The sequence below is a fragment of the Hyperolius riggenbachi genome, chromosome 2, assembly GCF_040937935.1.
Source record: "Hyperolius riggenbachi isolate aHypRig1 chromosome 2, aHypRig1.pri, whole genome shotgun sequence".
NCBI lineage: Eukaryota > Metazoa > Chordata > Amphibia > Anura > Hyperoliidae > Hyperolius > Hyperolius riggenbachi.
In genome coordinates, this window is record NC_090647.1 from 88,797,662 (window position 1) to 88,815,160 (window position 17,499).

Sequence of the window (17,499 nt, forward strand, 5' to 3'; positions counted from 1 at the left end):
AATCAGATCGCGCGCTAACTTTGCGCGCGCAAAGTTTTATGCGCGCTAAGTCCCATAGGCTTTAATGGGCACTTCGCGCGGAGCGCCCTGCGCTCTGTGCAGTACGCGCGTAAAGTTTTGTGCGCATAAAGTTTTGCGCGCGTAAAGTTTTATGCGCGAAAAGCTTGTTTAGACGTGCTAAGGGGGTTTTCACAGGCGTGCTAACAGTTAGCACCGCTTTGTGAATCAAGCCCCATGAAGTTCAAAGAACACACCAGAAAGGTCAGGGATAAAGTTATTGAGAAATTTAAAGCAGGCTTAGGCTACAAAAAGATTTCAAAGATATGAGGTCGGCACTCCACTGGCGATAATAAACTTGCGTTTATTAAAAGAGTTGCAAACACTGTGTTTGCAACTCTTTTAATAAACGCAAGTTTATTATCGCCAGTGGAGTGCCGACCTCATATCTTTGTTATCGTAACATATTGGTGGAGTGGTGAGCCACGGAGTGTCTGAGCACCGGCGGACCAGGTGTGTGAAGCCTGGGTGGGTGAGGACCCCGGCATTCTGACTATTGGCATTACAAAAAGATTTCCAAATCCTTGAACATCTCACGGAGCACTGTTCAAGCGATCATTCAGAAATGGAAGGAGTATGGCTCAACTGTAAACCTACCAAGACAAGGCCGTGCACCTAAACTCACGGGCCGAACAAGGGGAGCGCTGATCAGAAATGCAGTCAAGAGGCCCATGGTGAATCTGGACGAGCTGCAGAGATCTACAGCTCAGGTGGGGGAATCTGTCCATAGGACAACTATTAGTCGTGCACTGCACAAAGTTGGCCTTTATGGAAGAGTGGCAAGGAGAAAGCCATTGTTAACAGAAAAGAATAAGAAGTCCCGTTTGCAGTTTGCCACAAGCCATGTGGGGGACACAGCAAACATGTGGAAGAAGGTGCTCTGGTCAGATGAGACCAAAATGGAACTTTTTGGCCAAAATGCAAAACGCTATGCGTGGCGGAAAACTAACACTGCACATCACTCTGAACACACCATCCCCACTGTCAAATATGGTGGTGGCAGTATCATGCTCTGGGGGTGATTCTCTTCAGCAGGGACAGGGAAGCTGGTCAGAGTTGATGGGAAGATGGATGGAGCCAAATACAGGGCAAACTTGGAAGAAAACCTCTTGGAGTCTGCAAAAGACTTGAGACTGGGGCGGAGGTTCACCTTCCAGCAGGACAACGACCCTAAACATAAAGCCAGGGCAACAATGGGATGGTTTAAAACAAAACATATCCATGTGTTAGAATGGCCCAGTCAAAGTCCAGATGTAAATCCAATCGAGAATCTGTGGCAAGATCTGAAAACTGCTGTTCACAAATGCTGTCCATCTAATCTAACGGAGCTGGAGCTGTTTTGCAAAGAAGAATGGGCATGGATTTCAGTCTCTAGATGTGCAAAGCTGGTAGAGACATACCCTAAAAGACTCGCAGCTGTAATTGCAGCAAAAGGTGGTTCTACAAAGTATTGACTCAGGGGGCTGAATAATTACACACACCCCACTTTGCAGTTATTATTTTTTTTTTTTAATGTGTGGAATCCTGTATGATTTTCGTTCCAATTCTCACGTGTACACCACTTTGTATTGTTTGAAAGAAAGGGGGAGAACCGAGAGCCCGATATGGTGTAGTATGTAGAGATGGGCCGAACCTCCGATTTTAGGTTCGCGAACTTTCGCGTAACGTTCGGTTCGCGTTAAAGTTCGCGAACCGCAATAGACTTCAATGGGGATGCGAACTTTGAAAAAAAAATAATAATTATGCTGGCCACAAAACTGATGGAAAAGATGTTTCAAGGGGTCTAACACCTGGAGGGGGGCATGGCGGAGTGGGATACATGCCAAAAGTCCCGGGGAAAAATCTGGATTTGACGCAAAGCAGCGTTTTAAGGGCAGAAATCACATTGAATGCTAAATGACAGGCCTAAAGTGCTTTAAAACATCTTGCATGTGTATACATCAATCAGGTAGTGTAATTAAGGTACTGCTTCACACTGACACACCAAACTCACCGTGTAACGCACCGCAAACAGCTGTTTGTGTAGTGACGGCCGTGCTGGACTGGTGCGCACCATGGCGAGAGTGCAGGTTTTGGTGGCTTTACAGCCCATATGGTCGCCTGGCTGATGTAGCTGAATGACAGAACAGTGACTGTCCAGCTGATCAAATTTGGTCTGACCACAATGAAGCAACGACCTTATTATCTTTTGTGTGCATCCCGAGACACTCATCTAGGCGCCGGTCATTGCTTCATTGTGATACGCAAGCCCCTTCACCACGGCAAGGTAATGATCACGAAGGGGAATGGGCGCATGTACATGCCTTTTCTTTTGTTGTTGCAGCTGCCCGCAGTGCAGCCAGAAAAATTAGGCAGTCATGTACACGCACCAGAAAAATTATTACAGCGGCCGCTGCTAGCAGCGGCCTAAAAAATTCAGCAATCCGCCTGGAGTCCCGGACCCTGTTGGTGGTGGCGGAGAAGGTAGTCAAGCGGCCTGCAGGCAGACATGCTGTGTGGAGGGACTGGGAGCGACTTAGTCTTCTTGGGGCAGCCCAGGCAGCCAGTCACACGGCGTGCAGGCAGAGATGCTGTGTGTGCGGGGACTGACTTAGTCTTGGGGCGGGCAGCAGCCCTCCGGGATCCATGCCTCATTCATTTTGATAAAGGTGAGGTACTTAACACTTTTGTGATTTAGGCGACTTCTCTTCTCTGTGACAATGCCTCCAGCTGCGCTGAAGGTCCTTTCTGACAGGACGCTTGTGGCAGGGCAGGAGAGAAGTTGGATGGCAAATTGGGATAGCTCTGGCCACAGGTCAAGCCTGCGCACCCAGTAGTTCAAGGGTTCCTCATCGCTGTTCACAGCAGTGTCTACATCCACACTTAAGGCCAGGTAGTCGGCTACCTGCCGTTCCAGGCGTTGGTGGAGGGTGGATCCGTAAGGGCTACGGCGAGGCATTGGACTAAAGAACGTCCGCATGTCCGACATCACCATGAGATCGCTGGAGCGTCCTGTCTTTGACTGCGTAGACACGGGAGGAGGATTAGTGGCAGTGGTACCTTGCTGGCGTTGTGCTGTCACATCACCCTTAAAGGCATTGTAAAGCATAGTTGAAAGCTGGTTCTGCATGTGCTGCATCCTTTCCACCTTCCGGTGAGTTGGTAACAGGTCCGCCACTTTGTGCCTGTACCGAGGGTCTAGTAGTGTGGCCACCCAGTACAGCTCATTCCCCTTGAGGTTTTTTATACGGGGGTCCCTCAACAGGCAGGACAGCATAAAAGACGACATCTGCACAAAGTCGGATCCAGTACCCTCCATCTCCTCTTGCTCTTCCTCAGTGACGTCACGTAAGTCAACCTCCTCCCCGGGGCCGCGAACAATACCACGGGAAGGTTGAGCAGCACAAGCCCCCTGCAACGCCTGCTGCGGGTGTTCTCCTGCCGCCGTCCCCTCCTCCTCCTCCTCCCCCAAAGAAACACCTTGCTCATCATCCTCTGAGTCTGACTCGTCTTCTGCACACGACTTCTCTTCTTCCTCCTCCTCCCCCCTCTGTGCTGCCGCAGGTGTTGAGGAAACAGCTGGGTCTGATGAAAATTGGTCCCATGCCTGTTCCTGCCGTAACGGTTCCTGGTCACGCTCATTCACAGCTTCATCCGCCACTCTACGCACAGCACGCTCCAAGAAGTAAGCGTAGGGAATTAAGTCGCTGATGGTGCCCTCACTGCGGCTCACCAGGTTGGTCACCTCCTCAAACGGCCGCATGAGCCTGCATGCATTTTTCATCAGTGTCCAGTTGTCGGGCCAGAACATCCCCATCTTCCCAGACTGTTTCATTCTACTGTAGTTGTAGAGGTAGTGGGTGACGGCTTTCTTCTGTTCTAGCAGGCGGGAGAACATGAGCAGGGTCGAATTCCAGCGAGTCGGGCTATCGCAAATGAGGCGTCTTACCGGCATGTTGTTTTTCCGCTGAATTTCTGCAAATCGTGCCATGGCTGTGTAAGACCGCCTCAAATGCCCACAGAACTTCCTGGCCTGCTTCAGGACATCCGCTAAGCCAGGGTACTTTGCCACAAATCTTTGAACAACTAGATTCATGACATGTGCCATGCAGGGTATGTGTGTCAGCTTCCCCATATGCAAAGCGGCAAGCAGATTGCTGCCGTTGTCGCACACCACGTTGCCTATCTCCAGGTGGTGCGGGGTCAGCCACTCATCCACCTGTTTCTTAAGAGCAGCCAGGAGAGCTGCTCCAGTGTGACTCTCCGCTTTGAGACAAGACATGTCTAAGATGGCGTGACAGCGTCGTACCTGGCATGCAGCATAGGCCCTGCGGAGCTGGGGCTGTGTAGCTGGAGAGGAGAACTGCCACTCAGCCAAGGAGGAGGAGGACAGCGAAGAGCATGTAGCAGGAGGAGAGGAGGTGGCAGGAGGCCTGCCTGCAAGCCGTGGAGGTGTCACAATTTGGTCCGCTGCGCCCTGCTTGCCATCGTTCGATTGTTTCACGTTCCAGTTGCGTTCCCTTTTTCCCATGGTTCATAGAAAAACCTAGATGCAAATACAGGAAAGATGCAGCATGCTCTGCAAGGGTCTCTAGTCTTGCACAGCTGTCCCTGCTGGGGGAATAGTGATAGTCCACATTCAGATGAACATAAATGTATTCCATGTAGTGGACAGTCTGTCACTCCTTTACCATTCTTTACCCTTCTTCTGTCTATAAAAAGACTTCATGCCATTGGGCCAAGTTATGCATGCCTGTTTGTACAAGAATTACTGGGCAGATGTGTTGTTTATAAGGAAAAAAAAAAAAACAAGGCCCACTGCTCTTTCTGTCTCTTCCCCAGGGCCAGATTTACCATAAGGCACTGTAGGCACATGCCTACAGGCGCCTGATGATGGAAAGGCATCTCACTCCCCTCCCTGAGTGTCTCCCTCCCTCCTTCCCTTTGCAGAGTCCTGATGAGAGTGTAAATGAGAGGATAGTCACCCTGCTCTTGGCAATCCACTGACGACATTCCACTGACTTCAGTGAGGTGCATCAGTAGCTACTAAATACTGAGGTTCCTCTAGCTACCTAATATTTGGGGCGCCTCTAGTGCTATATAATGGAGGCACTATATTGAAGGCAACCGACCACTCCTAAGACCCCCCCCCCCCCCCCAACTCTGCAGTCAAATAACAATTATTGCATATACACAAGAAGAAAAAGGACTCACCCACGTTATTAGCTTGAATCCTGCATCATCGGTCTCTGATGTGCTCCGTGGTTAGACGGAAAGACGACGTTTGACCAATGGTGAATCCAAAGAAGCAGAGTTGGGCACCAACAGTGATGTTCTGTAGCTTTAATTGATGTGAATACAGCTTGCACATATTTTACAGCATAGGCATTTTCCGCAAATGTGTTGTCTCCATTCAAATATACTGTGCATATTATCCCTAATGTGGGAGTGGAGGTGGGTGCTAGGGCACAGTCAGGGACTCAACGACGGCTGTTTCATGTCCTCTCGGGACACTTGGTCGTGTGTATGTCCGGGGGCTCACGTCAGTTTTATATGCACAGACAGCTGTCCTTCATTTACACAAAGCTTTAGCTGTAGATGAAGCAGAAGTGACATGATTACATAAATACAGCCACCCAATCAGATTCAAAGAAATCAATCATATGATCAACCTGTAGGGGCATTTATGTAGGAGAAATTGATCAACTCTATAAGGTTTCCTCACAGCAGAGCATGCAATCAAGCTTAATTTACTATCATCTATATTAGGCTGAATTGTGTTAATACAAGTGGTGGCATTTTTGAAACCATAAGTGGCTCCTGGCAATAAAATGCACTTAGGTTTAGAGGACAAAAGCCAGGGGAAAAAATATACTAAACCTGGTGTAGGTGTGTCAGCTTCTCCCCCCAGCTATTATGTCCCCCTTGTGCCTTGTTGTTTCTCACATGGAACTCTTGTATCCCCCTTGTTTCTGTCGGTGTCCCCTTTTTGACTGCAGAGCCCCTGTTGGGCCTGTGGGGTCCCCCTTCTCTTCTGTGCTCCCCTGCGCTAAGTATATGTTTAGGGAAGCTCCACGCAATAAGCGACGTCTTCTCTTCCTCATGGCTTCCCATGAGCCCATGAGGGAGAGAGAACATTGCTCATCACGTGGAGGCTCCCAGAGCAGGTGATACTCTGCAAGCAAAATGGGGCTGGAGGAGCGCAGGACAGGGAGTCCCTGACGACGACATAATCGCGATGGGTTGGTGGGTGTTTGTTGTAAGTTGGGAACTTCTTGTATTCAGTTTATAAGATGCACGCCCCCCACCCCCCTTCCCCACTCATTTTTGGGAGAGGAAAAGTGTGTTAAATGATTCAAAATTACAATTACATATCTTTCCTTCCTCCTCTGTCTACTATGCTTTTCTACTTTAAAATTGGCTCAGTTAAAACAATCTAAACCCTTCTCAGCAAAGTAATTGATGGGCCGGGTTTGACTAGCCCTATAATTTTAACTGAAAAAAAGTGGATGGATCGTGCACTGGTTAGACACTACCTTTTCACACAGGAGACCAGGTTTTGAATCCTGGCTGGTTCTTGGGCAAGAGACCCCAACGCTCCACAGTGCCCTACTGAGTGCTCCCTTAGTGGCTACAGCTTTCAAGCAATTTGAGTCCGATAGGTGAAAAGCTCTATACAAATGTTTATTATTATTACTGTTGTTGTTATTATTATTATAAGGCTGTGCTGTAGAAGTCTTCTTCTCTGCCTCCTCCCTCTCTGTAGGACTGCCCAATCTTGCTGCTCTGTGTAGGACCATTTGTGGCAACATTATTGGATCACACAGCACCACAAGTTACTATTTCTTGTTTCCAGGAAAAATTAATTTACGGTCTATGGATATTTCAGAGAAACCTGTTTACTGTTTTATCTAGGAGGGAATATTTGGGACCCCTACGAGACATCGATGAAACGAGATTACCCACAGAAAGACTGCCCTACCATTATTGCCGTACGGTAAGTCAGAAGGCACATCATCTTATGTCAATTGTACGTTCTGAACCCAAAGTACGTGATTGCACACCATCTGCATTAACGTCTATTGCACTGCTTATACCATACACTAATGTGAGTGGGCCATCATTGCGTTGTACCAAAAATGCGTTATTACGGCACACTGCTGTGCAGCACCATAGTGAGAACGTCAGATAGTGCAGTCTGTGCACTTCTGCTGTTCTTGTATATCGCACACTAGATGCATTGCCAAAATGTGCATCCCAAGGTCAATAGTGTGAATGAGTACTTAGAAAGGTTTCCTTTCGCAGATGTGTGTCAGCTCTATCCATGAGATGTGTGTTATCATTTATGTACTTTCTTCATGTCTTAATGTGCTGATCTTGTTCCTCACAGTCCTAAGACTTCGAAAGGCTACAGGAATCCATACTTTCTGTGTGACCCCATTGGAATAAGCATTTATAGTGATGAGTTTAGCTGGAAGCCGTATTCCAAGCCTGAGCTTATAAGAGCTGCAACATCATCTGGAACCAGAAACAACCGGCCCCATCCTGATAAGGTATTATTTTATATCTCCCAACTTTTGAAGATGAGAAGGAGGGGCTTTTAAGCCATGCCCCCTGTGTGGTCTTAAGCCACACCCCTACTTTTGCAGGAGGGTGCCAGTGGGTGGGAGAGGGTGACAATGGGTGGGAGGAGGATGCCAGTGGGTGGGAGAGGGTGACACTGGGTGGGAAGGGGGTGCTGTTGGGTGCTCTCTGCCCAGCGGGGAAACAAGGGGGGAAAAGAGCAGGACAGACACCCCAACACGGTGCAGTCCTGCTGAATTCGGGATGGTTGGGGGGTCTGGTAATGGCTTCTGTACATGACGGGATCTGCAGGCAATATTTTAGATGATCAGTCGGTCCAATGGATTTCCTAAAAGATAATAATTCACCAACACTCCATCTCTTGTCCCTGGCACCTCGGATTGTGTGTTGCCAGCCAAGCAATGACAGCTGCACTCCTCTGCCTGCACACCCCCTGCATCCGAGCTGAAAAAGAAATGTTAATCTTTGAGGTTTCTTCCAGCCCCAGCAGTCTTTGTGGTCCCTTGCTGTAGTTTTGCTGCCCTCCGGTGCTCAGCTAGCCCCTCTGAAAAATCACTCACTACAGCTGTAATTGGGGACTTCTGCGCATGGGCCGTTTAACTCTCTGAACTGTGCAAGCTCAGAATGCTGCTGGCTATGGGAGCATGGCTGAGAGAGGTGCATGGACATGTTTACGCATGCACAGAAGTCTGCGGCCACAGCTGTGGTCCGTGACCTTTGGAAGGGCTAGAAGTGCACTGGATGGCAGTGGAATTGCAGTGAGGGACCACATAGAATGCTAGGGGCTGGAAATCGCCTCAGATCAGTAAGAATTAACTTTTCCATTTCAACCCGGATATCCTTTAAAGCAGTGTACCCCAACCCTGTCCTCAAGGCCCACCAACACTGCATGTTTTGTATAAATCCACAGAGGAATTTAAAGTGGATCAGAGATGAACTTTTACTTTCAAATCTGACAATAATGCTTGTTCAGGGTCTATGAGTAAAAGTTAAGAGGATCAGCAGGATAGCCAGGCAACTGGAATTACGTAAAAAGAAATAAATATGGCAGCCACCATATCCCTCTTGTTATATTTGCCCTTTAAAGGGACACTTAAGTCAAACAAAAAAAATGAGTTTTACTCACCTGGGGCTTCCAATAGCCCCCTGCAGCTGTCCGGTGCCCTCGCCGTCTCCATCTGATCTTCCTGGCCCCGCCGGCAGCCACTTCCTGTTTCGGTGACAGGAGCCGACAGGCGTCCCGCGAGTGATTCTTCGCGTTCCTGGCCACAATAGCGCCATCTATGCTGCTACAGCATATATCATATACCATATAGCAGCATAGAGGGTGCTAATGTGTCTGGGAACACGAAGAATCACTCGCGTCCCCAGCCTGTCAGCTCCTGTCACAGAAACAGGAAGTGGCTGCTGGCGGGGCCAGGAGGATCGGAGGGAGACGGCGAGAGCACCGGACAGCTGCAGGGGGCTATTGGAAGCCCTAGGTGAGTAAAACTCATTTTTTTTGTTTGACTTAAGTGTCCCTTTAAAGCCTGCAGTATGTTCCAGTACGACCCAAGTAAGACCTGCAATCCTTATCCACATAATAGCGGGCGCTTTTTTAAAAACTCTAGTCTGGATTTATGGGCTTGTTTATGATATCCCTACTGGAGATTCTTGGGTATCCCCTGAGGTGCTTTAGGAAATAAGGCCTAATGTACAATGAGGGCCATTGTCAACCTGCTGTATATTCTTTTTATCTTCAGACATTTGCAGCTTGGAAGCTACCTCATGAGGAGAGAAGGATTTCAGAGGACAGCCGTTCTCCTTGGATTAAGCCACCAACTATTGAGGAGGTCCAGAGGGCAATGAGATCCCAGTATCTCTCCACATATAGGGAGGACTATCTAGGCATACCACAAGGTAAGTACCAGTATTTATCTCCTGTGTTACATTATGTCTTCCGACCACATCTGGGTTCTGGAGGTTTGTAAAACAAGGTGCATTCTAACCTACAACATTCCCTGTGTGACTGCAGTAAATCTGACATCTAAAGACCATCGGAAGAACCTGACATCGCTGGTAGTGACTGGAACACTTCCCATTCATAGGAATGTTTGTAAAGGGTTCAGAAGTGCATGTAATAAATTCTTAATGTTATCTTGCAACTAGAATGGGTTATCCACATTTTTTTCTAATCAATATGAACCTACATAGTTACCGTAGTTGGGTTGAAAAAAGCCATTTGTCTATCACCAGAAAGTATTGTACTAGCATAACGCTAACACTAGCATACACACTTACTTATCTCCGTTGATCTAGAGGAAGGCAAAAAAATCCTTAAGGGGCCCATACACCTAACGATTTTCCCGCCGAGATACAGCAGATTCGATCACTGTGATCGAATCTGCTGTGAAATTGTTGCGCAAACGCTGACCAAACGATCGATTTCCATCCGAAATCGATCGTTCCCGTCGATCCGTCCGTGCGGAACATTTCGCTCGATTGCCGGCAGGTCGGGAGTGCGTCGATAGCGGCGTTCGAATGTCCGACGACTGACGCTAGCGGCAATACATTACCTGCTCCACCGGCGCGTGTCCCTGCTGTCACCGCTGCTCCTTCTCTACTGGGTTCCGGCAGGCTTCACTTCTTCCTGTCCCGACAGGAAGTTTAAACAGTAGAGCGCCCTCTACTGTTCCCCCGGACAGGAAGTTAAGTGAAGCTGGAGCCAAGCGTGGAGAAAAAGACAGCGGAGCCTGAAGGATTCGCGCCGGCCGGACCAGGTAATGTATGCAGGGGGGAGGCGGCAGCTTCATAGATGGTGAATTGATTCCATACTGTTTGCAGTAAAGGCAGCCATACGATCCCTCTCTGATCTGATCTGTTGGTCGATCTGATGGTAAATCGACCAGTGTATGGCCACCTTTAAAATGCTTGACTCAATACCCCCTCAATAATATATATATATATATATATATATATTGTGAGAGAAATGCTGGGTTAGAGGTAGAAGGTGTGTATATTTCTCCCAGATTTCTCTCTTATATATGTTAAAACTCCAGGGCAGCAAGAATTTCAGCAGTGAAAGGGTGTTCTTTCACTGCATTTGGCTTTTTGGAAAAGCCGGTAAAAGGGGCCCTGGAGTGAATGGAAGTGAGCGGGTGGGACTTCCATTCACCAGGCTATCCAGGCTTTTGAAGAAGCCTGGCTAATTAATTGCCTCATTAGGCTTCAGGGGAAACCCTTTAAATATGGTGTCTCCAGTGTTAGTCTCTCTCTCTTCCTGGGATCTGCCTGCCTGCAGTAAGGAGAGAGCCAGACACAGTGAGTAAACCAAACTAAATCATACTGTTTGTAGAGCTGGATGCTAGATCCTCTCTCTTGCATAGAGAGGGAATATTTGTATGTTAGTTAGAGCCGGACAGGCTAGGGTTTATTTTTATGTTTTGTTTTTGTTGTACTCCTGTGTTTTGGATTTGTAAATAAAGCTGATGCTATCAGCTTAAAACTTGGTCTGCTGACTGAACTGTTGTTTCTGAGACCAAACTGATCCCTGCAATCTGCCTAAATCCCCTGAGACTACACAAATTGGACTTGTTCCCTTACATGTGGTGGAGGATGCGGGCATTAAAAAAAAAAAAAAAAAAAAAAATTTTTTTTTTTGTTTGGTTTTTTTTTTTAAAGGGCTTGAAACCTAATTGCAAAACATCATTATAAAGTGTTTTGTTGCATGTCAATATGGATGACATTGTCAAGGCTCTGGTACAGGCTACGGCTGCCCAGCAAGAGGCCACCAGAGTCCAGCAACAACAGCTGATTGCAAACAGAGAGGAACAGCGTCAAGATCATGAGCTCCTCAAAGAGGTGGTGCAGCAGCTAGCTGCAAGGAGTGCAGCAGCATCGCCTACAGAAACCGCTAAGTCAAGTGCTATTCGTGCTAGCTACTATCTGCAAAAGTTGACTACAAATGATGATGTTGAAGCTTACCTTTCCACATTTGAGAGGATTGCAGAGCGTGAGGAGTGGCCTAGAGAGCAGTGGGCGGATCTGGTGGCCCCCTTTCTATCTGGGGAACCCCAAAAAGCCTATTTTGATTTGGATCACCTAGCCGCTAAAGATTATGACAAACTAAAAGCTGAGATTCTGGCCCGACTGGGGGTTACGCTCTCAGTCCGCGCCCAGCGTGTTCATCAGTGGATGTTTATAACAGAAAAGCCTCCCCGCTCCCAGATGCATGATCTAATTCATCTAACTAAAAAATGGCTGCAACCGGAGACTCTAACCGGACCACAGATCGTGGAGAGAGTAGTGATGGACCGGTTCCTTAGGTCTCTACCGACACCTTTGCGCAAATGGGTAAGCCATGCAGAGCCAAAAACTGCTGATCAACTTGTGGAAATGGTGGAGAGGTACGTTTCTGCTGAGGAGCTACTCAGCCTTCAACAAGTGGAGCGAACCCCTGTTCCCAAGGGAAAGCTTCCTGCATGGAAAAAAGGATCTACTACTGATAAGAGCATGCTCCAACGTGGAGAATCTACTAGCGCTAGACTCAGAGAGTACCAAAATGTGTCAGGAGGGCCCCCTCCTCGCCGAGGACCTAATAAAGAGTTAGTGCGGTGTTTCAGGTGCAATATGCTGGGACACTTTGCTGCAGACTGCAGCCTAACTGATGAACCTATGCAGTGTGATATGGCCTTAACAAATAGACGTACGTCAATGTATGCTCAGATTGTGTGTACTGCCCTTCCACAGACAGGGAATGATAAGCACCTGTGTAATGATGTTGTGGAAGGAAAACAAGTAAATGCATTGTTGGATTCTGGTAGTCAGGTTACCCTGATGAAATCTGTGTTGGTTGAAACTCCTCAATATGTGCACGATAAAGTAGGGGTTACATGTATACATGGGGATACTCGCGAGTATTCTATTGCGGAAGTGGAAATCAAAACTGCCTACGGGACATTAATGTACCCCGTAGGGTTGGTTCCCACTTTACCACACGATGTCATTTTGGGTAGAAACTTCCCACATTTTTTGAAATTGTGGGAGACAGACAAGGTTATGAACCCATCTGGCTCAAAGGGAAGCTCCCCTGATTCCGGTACTAATGTGTCTGAGGGTGTATCGGAGGCTGGGGCTACTAGAGATTTTCCGTTCTCTGTTTTAGCAGAGGAAAGAAAGGTTGTCACTGTTCACCAAGCCTACTTCATCCCTAAGTGCAGAACCCTTAGTGCCAGAGGTTAAGGTGGCAGACTCCTTGTCCGACACTCAGAGGAAAGAAGTACAGGCCTTTGTAATGAAGAATAGGGATGTTTTTTCGGAGGAACCGGGTCGAACCTTTTTGGTAAAACATGACATCATAACTGAACCTGGGGTAAGGGTTAACGTAAAACCTTATAGGGTGCCAGAAGCTCGACGAGAAGCCATATCTCAGGAAGTTAAAAAAATGCTGGAGTTGGGGGTCATTGAGGAGTCGCATAGCGATTGGTCCAGTCCAATTGTCTTAATTCCTAAACCAGATGGGAGCTGGCGCTTTTGCAATGACTTTCGAAAATTAAATGCTGTCTCAAAATTTGATGCCTACCCTATGCCTCGTGTGGATGAATTAATTGAGAGACTAGGAACAGCCAGATATCTGACGACCTTAGATTTGACCAAGGGCTATTGGCAGATCCCCCTGACAAACCAAGCCAAAGAGAAAACTGCTTTCAGCACTCCCGAAGGTCTGTTCCAGTATGTTGTGTTGCCATTTGGGTTACATGGGGCCCCGGCCACCTTCCAACGTACCATGGACCAAATCTTAAGGCCCCATAGACAGTATGCAGCAGCGTATCTGGATGACGTGGTCGTCCATAGCACGGATTGGCAATCCCATCTACCTAGGGTACAGGCCGTGCTGGACTCCATACGTATGGCTGGACTGACAGCCAACCCAAAAAAATGTAGCATAGGCCTGGAAGAAGCCAAATATTTGGGGTATAACATTGGCAGAGGGCTAGTTAAGCCTCAGCTTAACAAGGTGCAAGCAATTCAGGACTGGCCTAGACCATTGACAAAGAAACAGGTTCGAGCTTTTTTGGGAATCACTGGTTACTACAGACGGTTCATAGCTAATTTTGCCACTATAGCGGTCCCCCTGACTGACCTTACAAAAGGGACCAAGTCTATAATGATCAAGTGGAACTCTGAGGCAGAACAGGCCTTTCAGACCCTTAAAAAAGCTTTATGTAGCCAACCAGTGCTGATTACCCCAGACTTCACACAAAACTTTATTGTGCAGACGGACGCATCCGATGTGGGAGTGGGAGCAGTACTATCCCAAATCAGAGAAGGTTCAGAGCATCCTGTGGTTTTCCTGAGTAAAAAGCTGAACATCCATGAAAGAAACTACGCTACAGTAGAGAAGGAATGTTTAGCAGTTAAATGGGCTCTGGAAGAGCTTAGATACTATCTGTTAGGCCGCCAGTTTACATTAGTTACTGATCACGCCCCCCTAAAATGGATGTGTGAAAATCGGGAAAAGAATAGAAGGGTGACAAGGTGGTTCCTGGCCCTTCAGAACTACAAGTTCACAGTGGAGCATAGACCCGGGTCCCAGCTGGGAAATGCAGATGCCTTGTCCCGGGTACACTGTCTTGGGGCTAGTTATGTTCCGACCCCTACGTCGAAACAGAGGGGGAGGGTGTGTGAGAGAAATGCTGGGTTAGAGGTAGAAGGTGTGTATATTTCTCCCAGATTTCTCTCTTATATATGTTAAAACTCCAGGGCAGCAAGAATTTCAGCAGTGAAAGGGTGTTCTTTCACTGCATTTGGCTTTTTGGAAAAGCCGGTAAAAGGGGCCCTGGAGTGAATGGAAGTGAGCGGGTGGGACTTCCATTCACCAGGCTATCCAGGCTTTTGAAGAAGCCTGGCTAATTAATTGCCTCATTAGGCTTCAGGGGAAACCCTTTAAATATGGTGTCTCCAGTGTTAGTCTCTCTCTCTTCCTGGGATCTGCCTGCCTGCAGTAAGGAGAGAGCCAGACACAGTGAGTAAACCAAACTAAATCATACTGTTTGTAGAGCTGGATGCTAGATCCTCTCTCTTGCATAGAGAGGGAATATTTGTATGTTAGTTAGAGCCGGACAGGCTAGGGTTTATTTTTATGTTTTGTTTTTGTTGTACTCCTGTGTTTTGGATTTGTAAATAAAGCTGATGCTATCAGCTTAAAACTTGGTCTGCTGACTGAACTGTTGTTTCTGAGACCAAACTGATCCCTGCAATCTGCCTAAATCCCCTGAGACTACACAAATTGGACTTGTTCCCTTACAATATATATATATATATATATATATATATATATATATATATATATATATATATATATATATATATATATATATATATATATATATATATATACTTTTCCTGTAAAAGATGTCACAGGGTGGTAGAAGGAAGCTAGTTTGCACAAAAATCAAAAACGTTTTTTTTCCTGTGTTCTCAATATATTTGAATACCTTACCTACTTGGCCCTGTAATTTAGAAGAGGTGTATGTTGCACATTAAATGGGTACAGTCAGTGGCGTAACTAGAAATCACTGGTCCCCCCGGTGAAAACTTTGGAGGGGACCCCCTTCGCTTTCTGCACAAATAAACTGAGAACTAATGTTATTCAGTTGGCTAGTGCACATGTGAATGTGTTTTCCACATGCAGATAAAAACAGACAGCAGTGAAGCACTGCATGCATTTTCTCTATCAATTAGAATAGCTTCTGTGATAAAAAAAAAATACCCTGCTGACCACTGAATAGAGACTGTCTGCAAAACTTTGTACGATTCCTTATCAGTGGCTGAGCAGATGCAGTCATTAGAACAAATGTGCAGAGAGCAGAAAGTTTTTTTCAGTCTCTCCATACAGGAAAAATAAACAGAAAAAATAAACTTCTCCCCCACAGGGCCCCCTGGGGCTTCTGTGCCCCCCCCCCCCCCTGCGGTTGCATCCCTTGCAGAATCTATTGTTACGTCCCTGGGTGCAGTGTGTGTTTTAGAACATTGGTTCTCATTTATCTGCATTCATTTCAGTTCTATTTTCAGCAAGAGTTAATGGCAAACATCATGTCAGCTTGATAACTTTGTGTTATGTGCATGGGAAGCACAGCCTCTCTGCTGCATTGTTCCCTACATGAGCTGGGCTGTGACGTGCTGCAGATCCATATATTAGTACAGGTGTTGGAATGGAGTCATAGTGTTTCCTGCTCTGTGCACCTAACCACAATTTTATTTATAAAGTGCTATAATTAACAACAGCTGTATTTATTAAGTGCTCTTATATTTCACAAGGTTGAGTTTGTAGTCAATCTGTACTGCAACGAGTTGTTATGTTTGCAGTTAAAGGAATACTTAAGTCACCTAAAAAAAAATGACTTTTACTGACCTGGGGCTCCCCTCAGCCCCCTGCAGCTGAACGGTGCCCTCACCGTGTCCCTCCGATGTGCCTGGACTCGCGGGCGGCCACTTCTGGTTTGGCCGTCACCGGCCGATAGGCTGGGAACGCGGCTGATTACCCGCGTCCCCAGCCGAAATAGCATTACAGAGGGCGCTATTGCGGCCGGGGACGGGGATAATCAGCTGCGTTCCCAGCCTGTCGGCCGGTGACGGCCAAACCGGAAGTGGCCGCTGGCGAGTCCAGGCGCATCGGAGGGACACGGCGAGGGCACCGTTCAGCTGCAGGGGGCTGAGGGGAGCCCCGGGTGATTAAAAGTCATTTTTTTTAGGTGACTTAAGTATTCCTTCAAGTAGCATATGACCTTGTTTACCTACGATGGAAAGATAATTTTTAAAGGATAAATTAGGTGACATGTAACATGATGAGATAGACATGTGTATGTACAGTGCCTAGCACACAAATAACTATGCTGTGTTCTTTTTTTTTTTTTTTTTTTTTTTGAAAGCGTTAAACATCAGGTATACAAGCAACAGTTTCTGTCTGGTTCAGGAGTTGATCAAACCCTCACTGATAAAGAATTTCAACCATAAAACACTTTCTTAGCAGAAAATGGCTTCTGAGAGCAGAAAAGAGATAAAAAAGGTCAACAATTCATAGATTTTAGCTGTGAAGTACTTCAATGAATGTGTAATTGAGCAGTGCCAATGAAACAGCAAAAACTGAAAAAGTAGATTTTAATTTAAAAAACAAAAACTGTCGGATATCTAAAAAAGTCATTTTTGAAGGAGGATAAATACAATTGTTTATCTCATCTGTTTATTTTCACCTTTTGTTTCCTTTAATAACCTTAATTGCAGAAAGGCTTGTTCAGGATTGGTCTAAGCTTATGACAATTTTATAATGGAAATGCAATTTTCTTTTAGGGGCATTAACATTTTATTTTTGTTTACTAAATTGGAACTTTTCTATGCTGGAATCAATCATGATAAAGGAGCTTATCAGACACTGATGGACTGGTGACCTTTTCATATTACTGTATGGGTGATATTTGTACCTGGTTGCCGGTGTTTTTATCACAATGTTGTGATGTGTGATGTAATCATTCATTTCTTCTTGTCTTACACACAGGGTATCAGATAAAATATGCAATAAATGCTCCGCTCAGCTGGAGAAAGACAATCCCTCAGCCTCCGGCCACCGAGTCTCGATTCCATTATCAGCTTCAGCCTCGTGCTCCAGAGCTGGACGATGTCACCCACAAGTATGGCTGTTACTCCACCAGGCATCTCCCAGCTAAAGGAGCTGGTGAGTTCTACCTCGTCTCTGAACCACAGTGTAGGATATGCAGCACAAATGGGAGGCCACGTGACACCACAGAGCTGGATCAGTGTAGACAGCACAGAACTTGCCAAAATGATGCAGTCAGTAGCTACAGATTTCCAAACGTCATAGGACCTGTGCAGGGCCGGATTTGT

General features: G+C 46.7%; 1 protein-coding gene across 1 annotated transcript in view; it reads left to right on the top strand.

The window, feature by feature from the left end:
- TEX26 (testis expressed 26) overlaps positions 1–17,499 on the top strand; it is a 50,762-nt gene that overhangs the window by 27,003 nt on the left and 6,260 nt on the right. The window contains exons 3-6 of the mRNA XM_068267030.1: positions 6,952–7,033; positions 7,427–7,589; positions 9,363–9,519; positions 17,153–17,329. Coding sequence (XP_068123131.1) covers positions 6,952–7,033; positions 7,427–7,589; positions 9,363–9,519; positions 17,153–17,329 — 579 coding nt within the window. The remainder of the gene's footprint in view (positions 1–6,951; positions 7,034–7,426; positions 7,590–9,362; positions 9,520–17,152; positions 17,330–17,499) is intronic.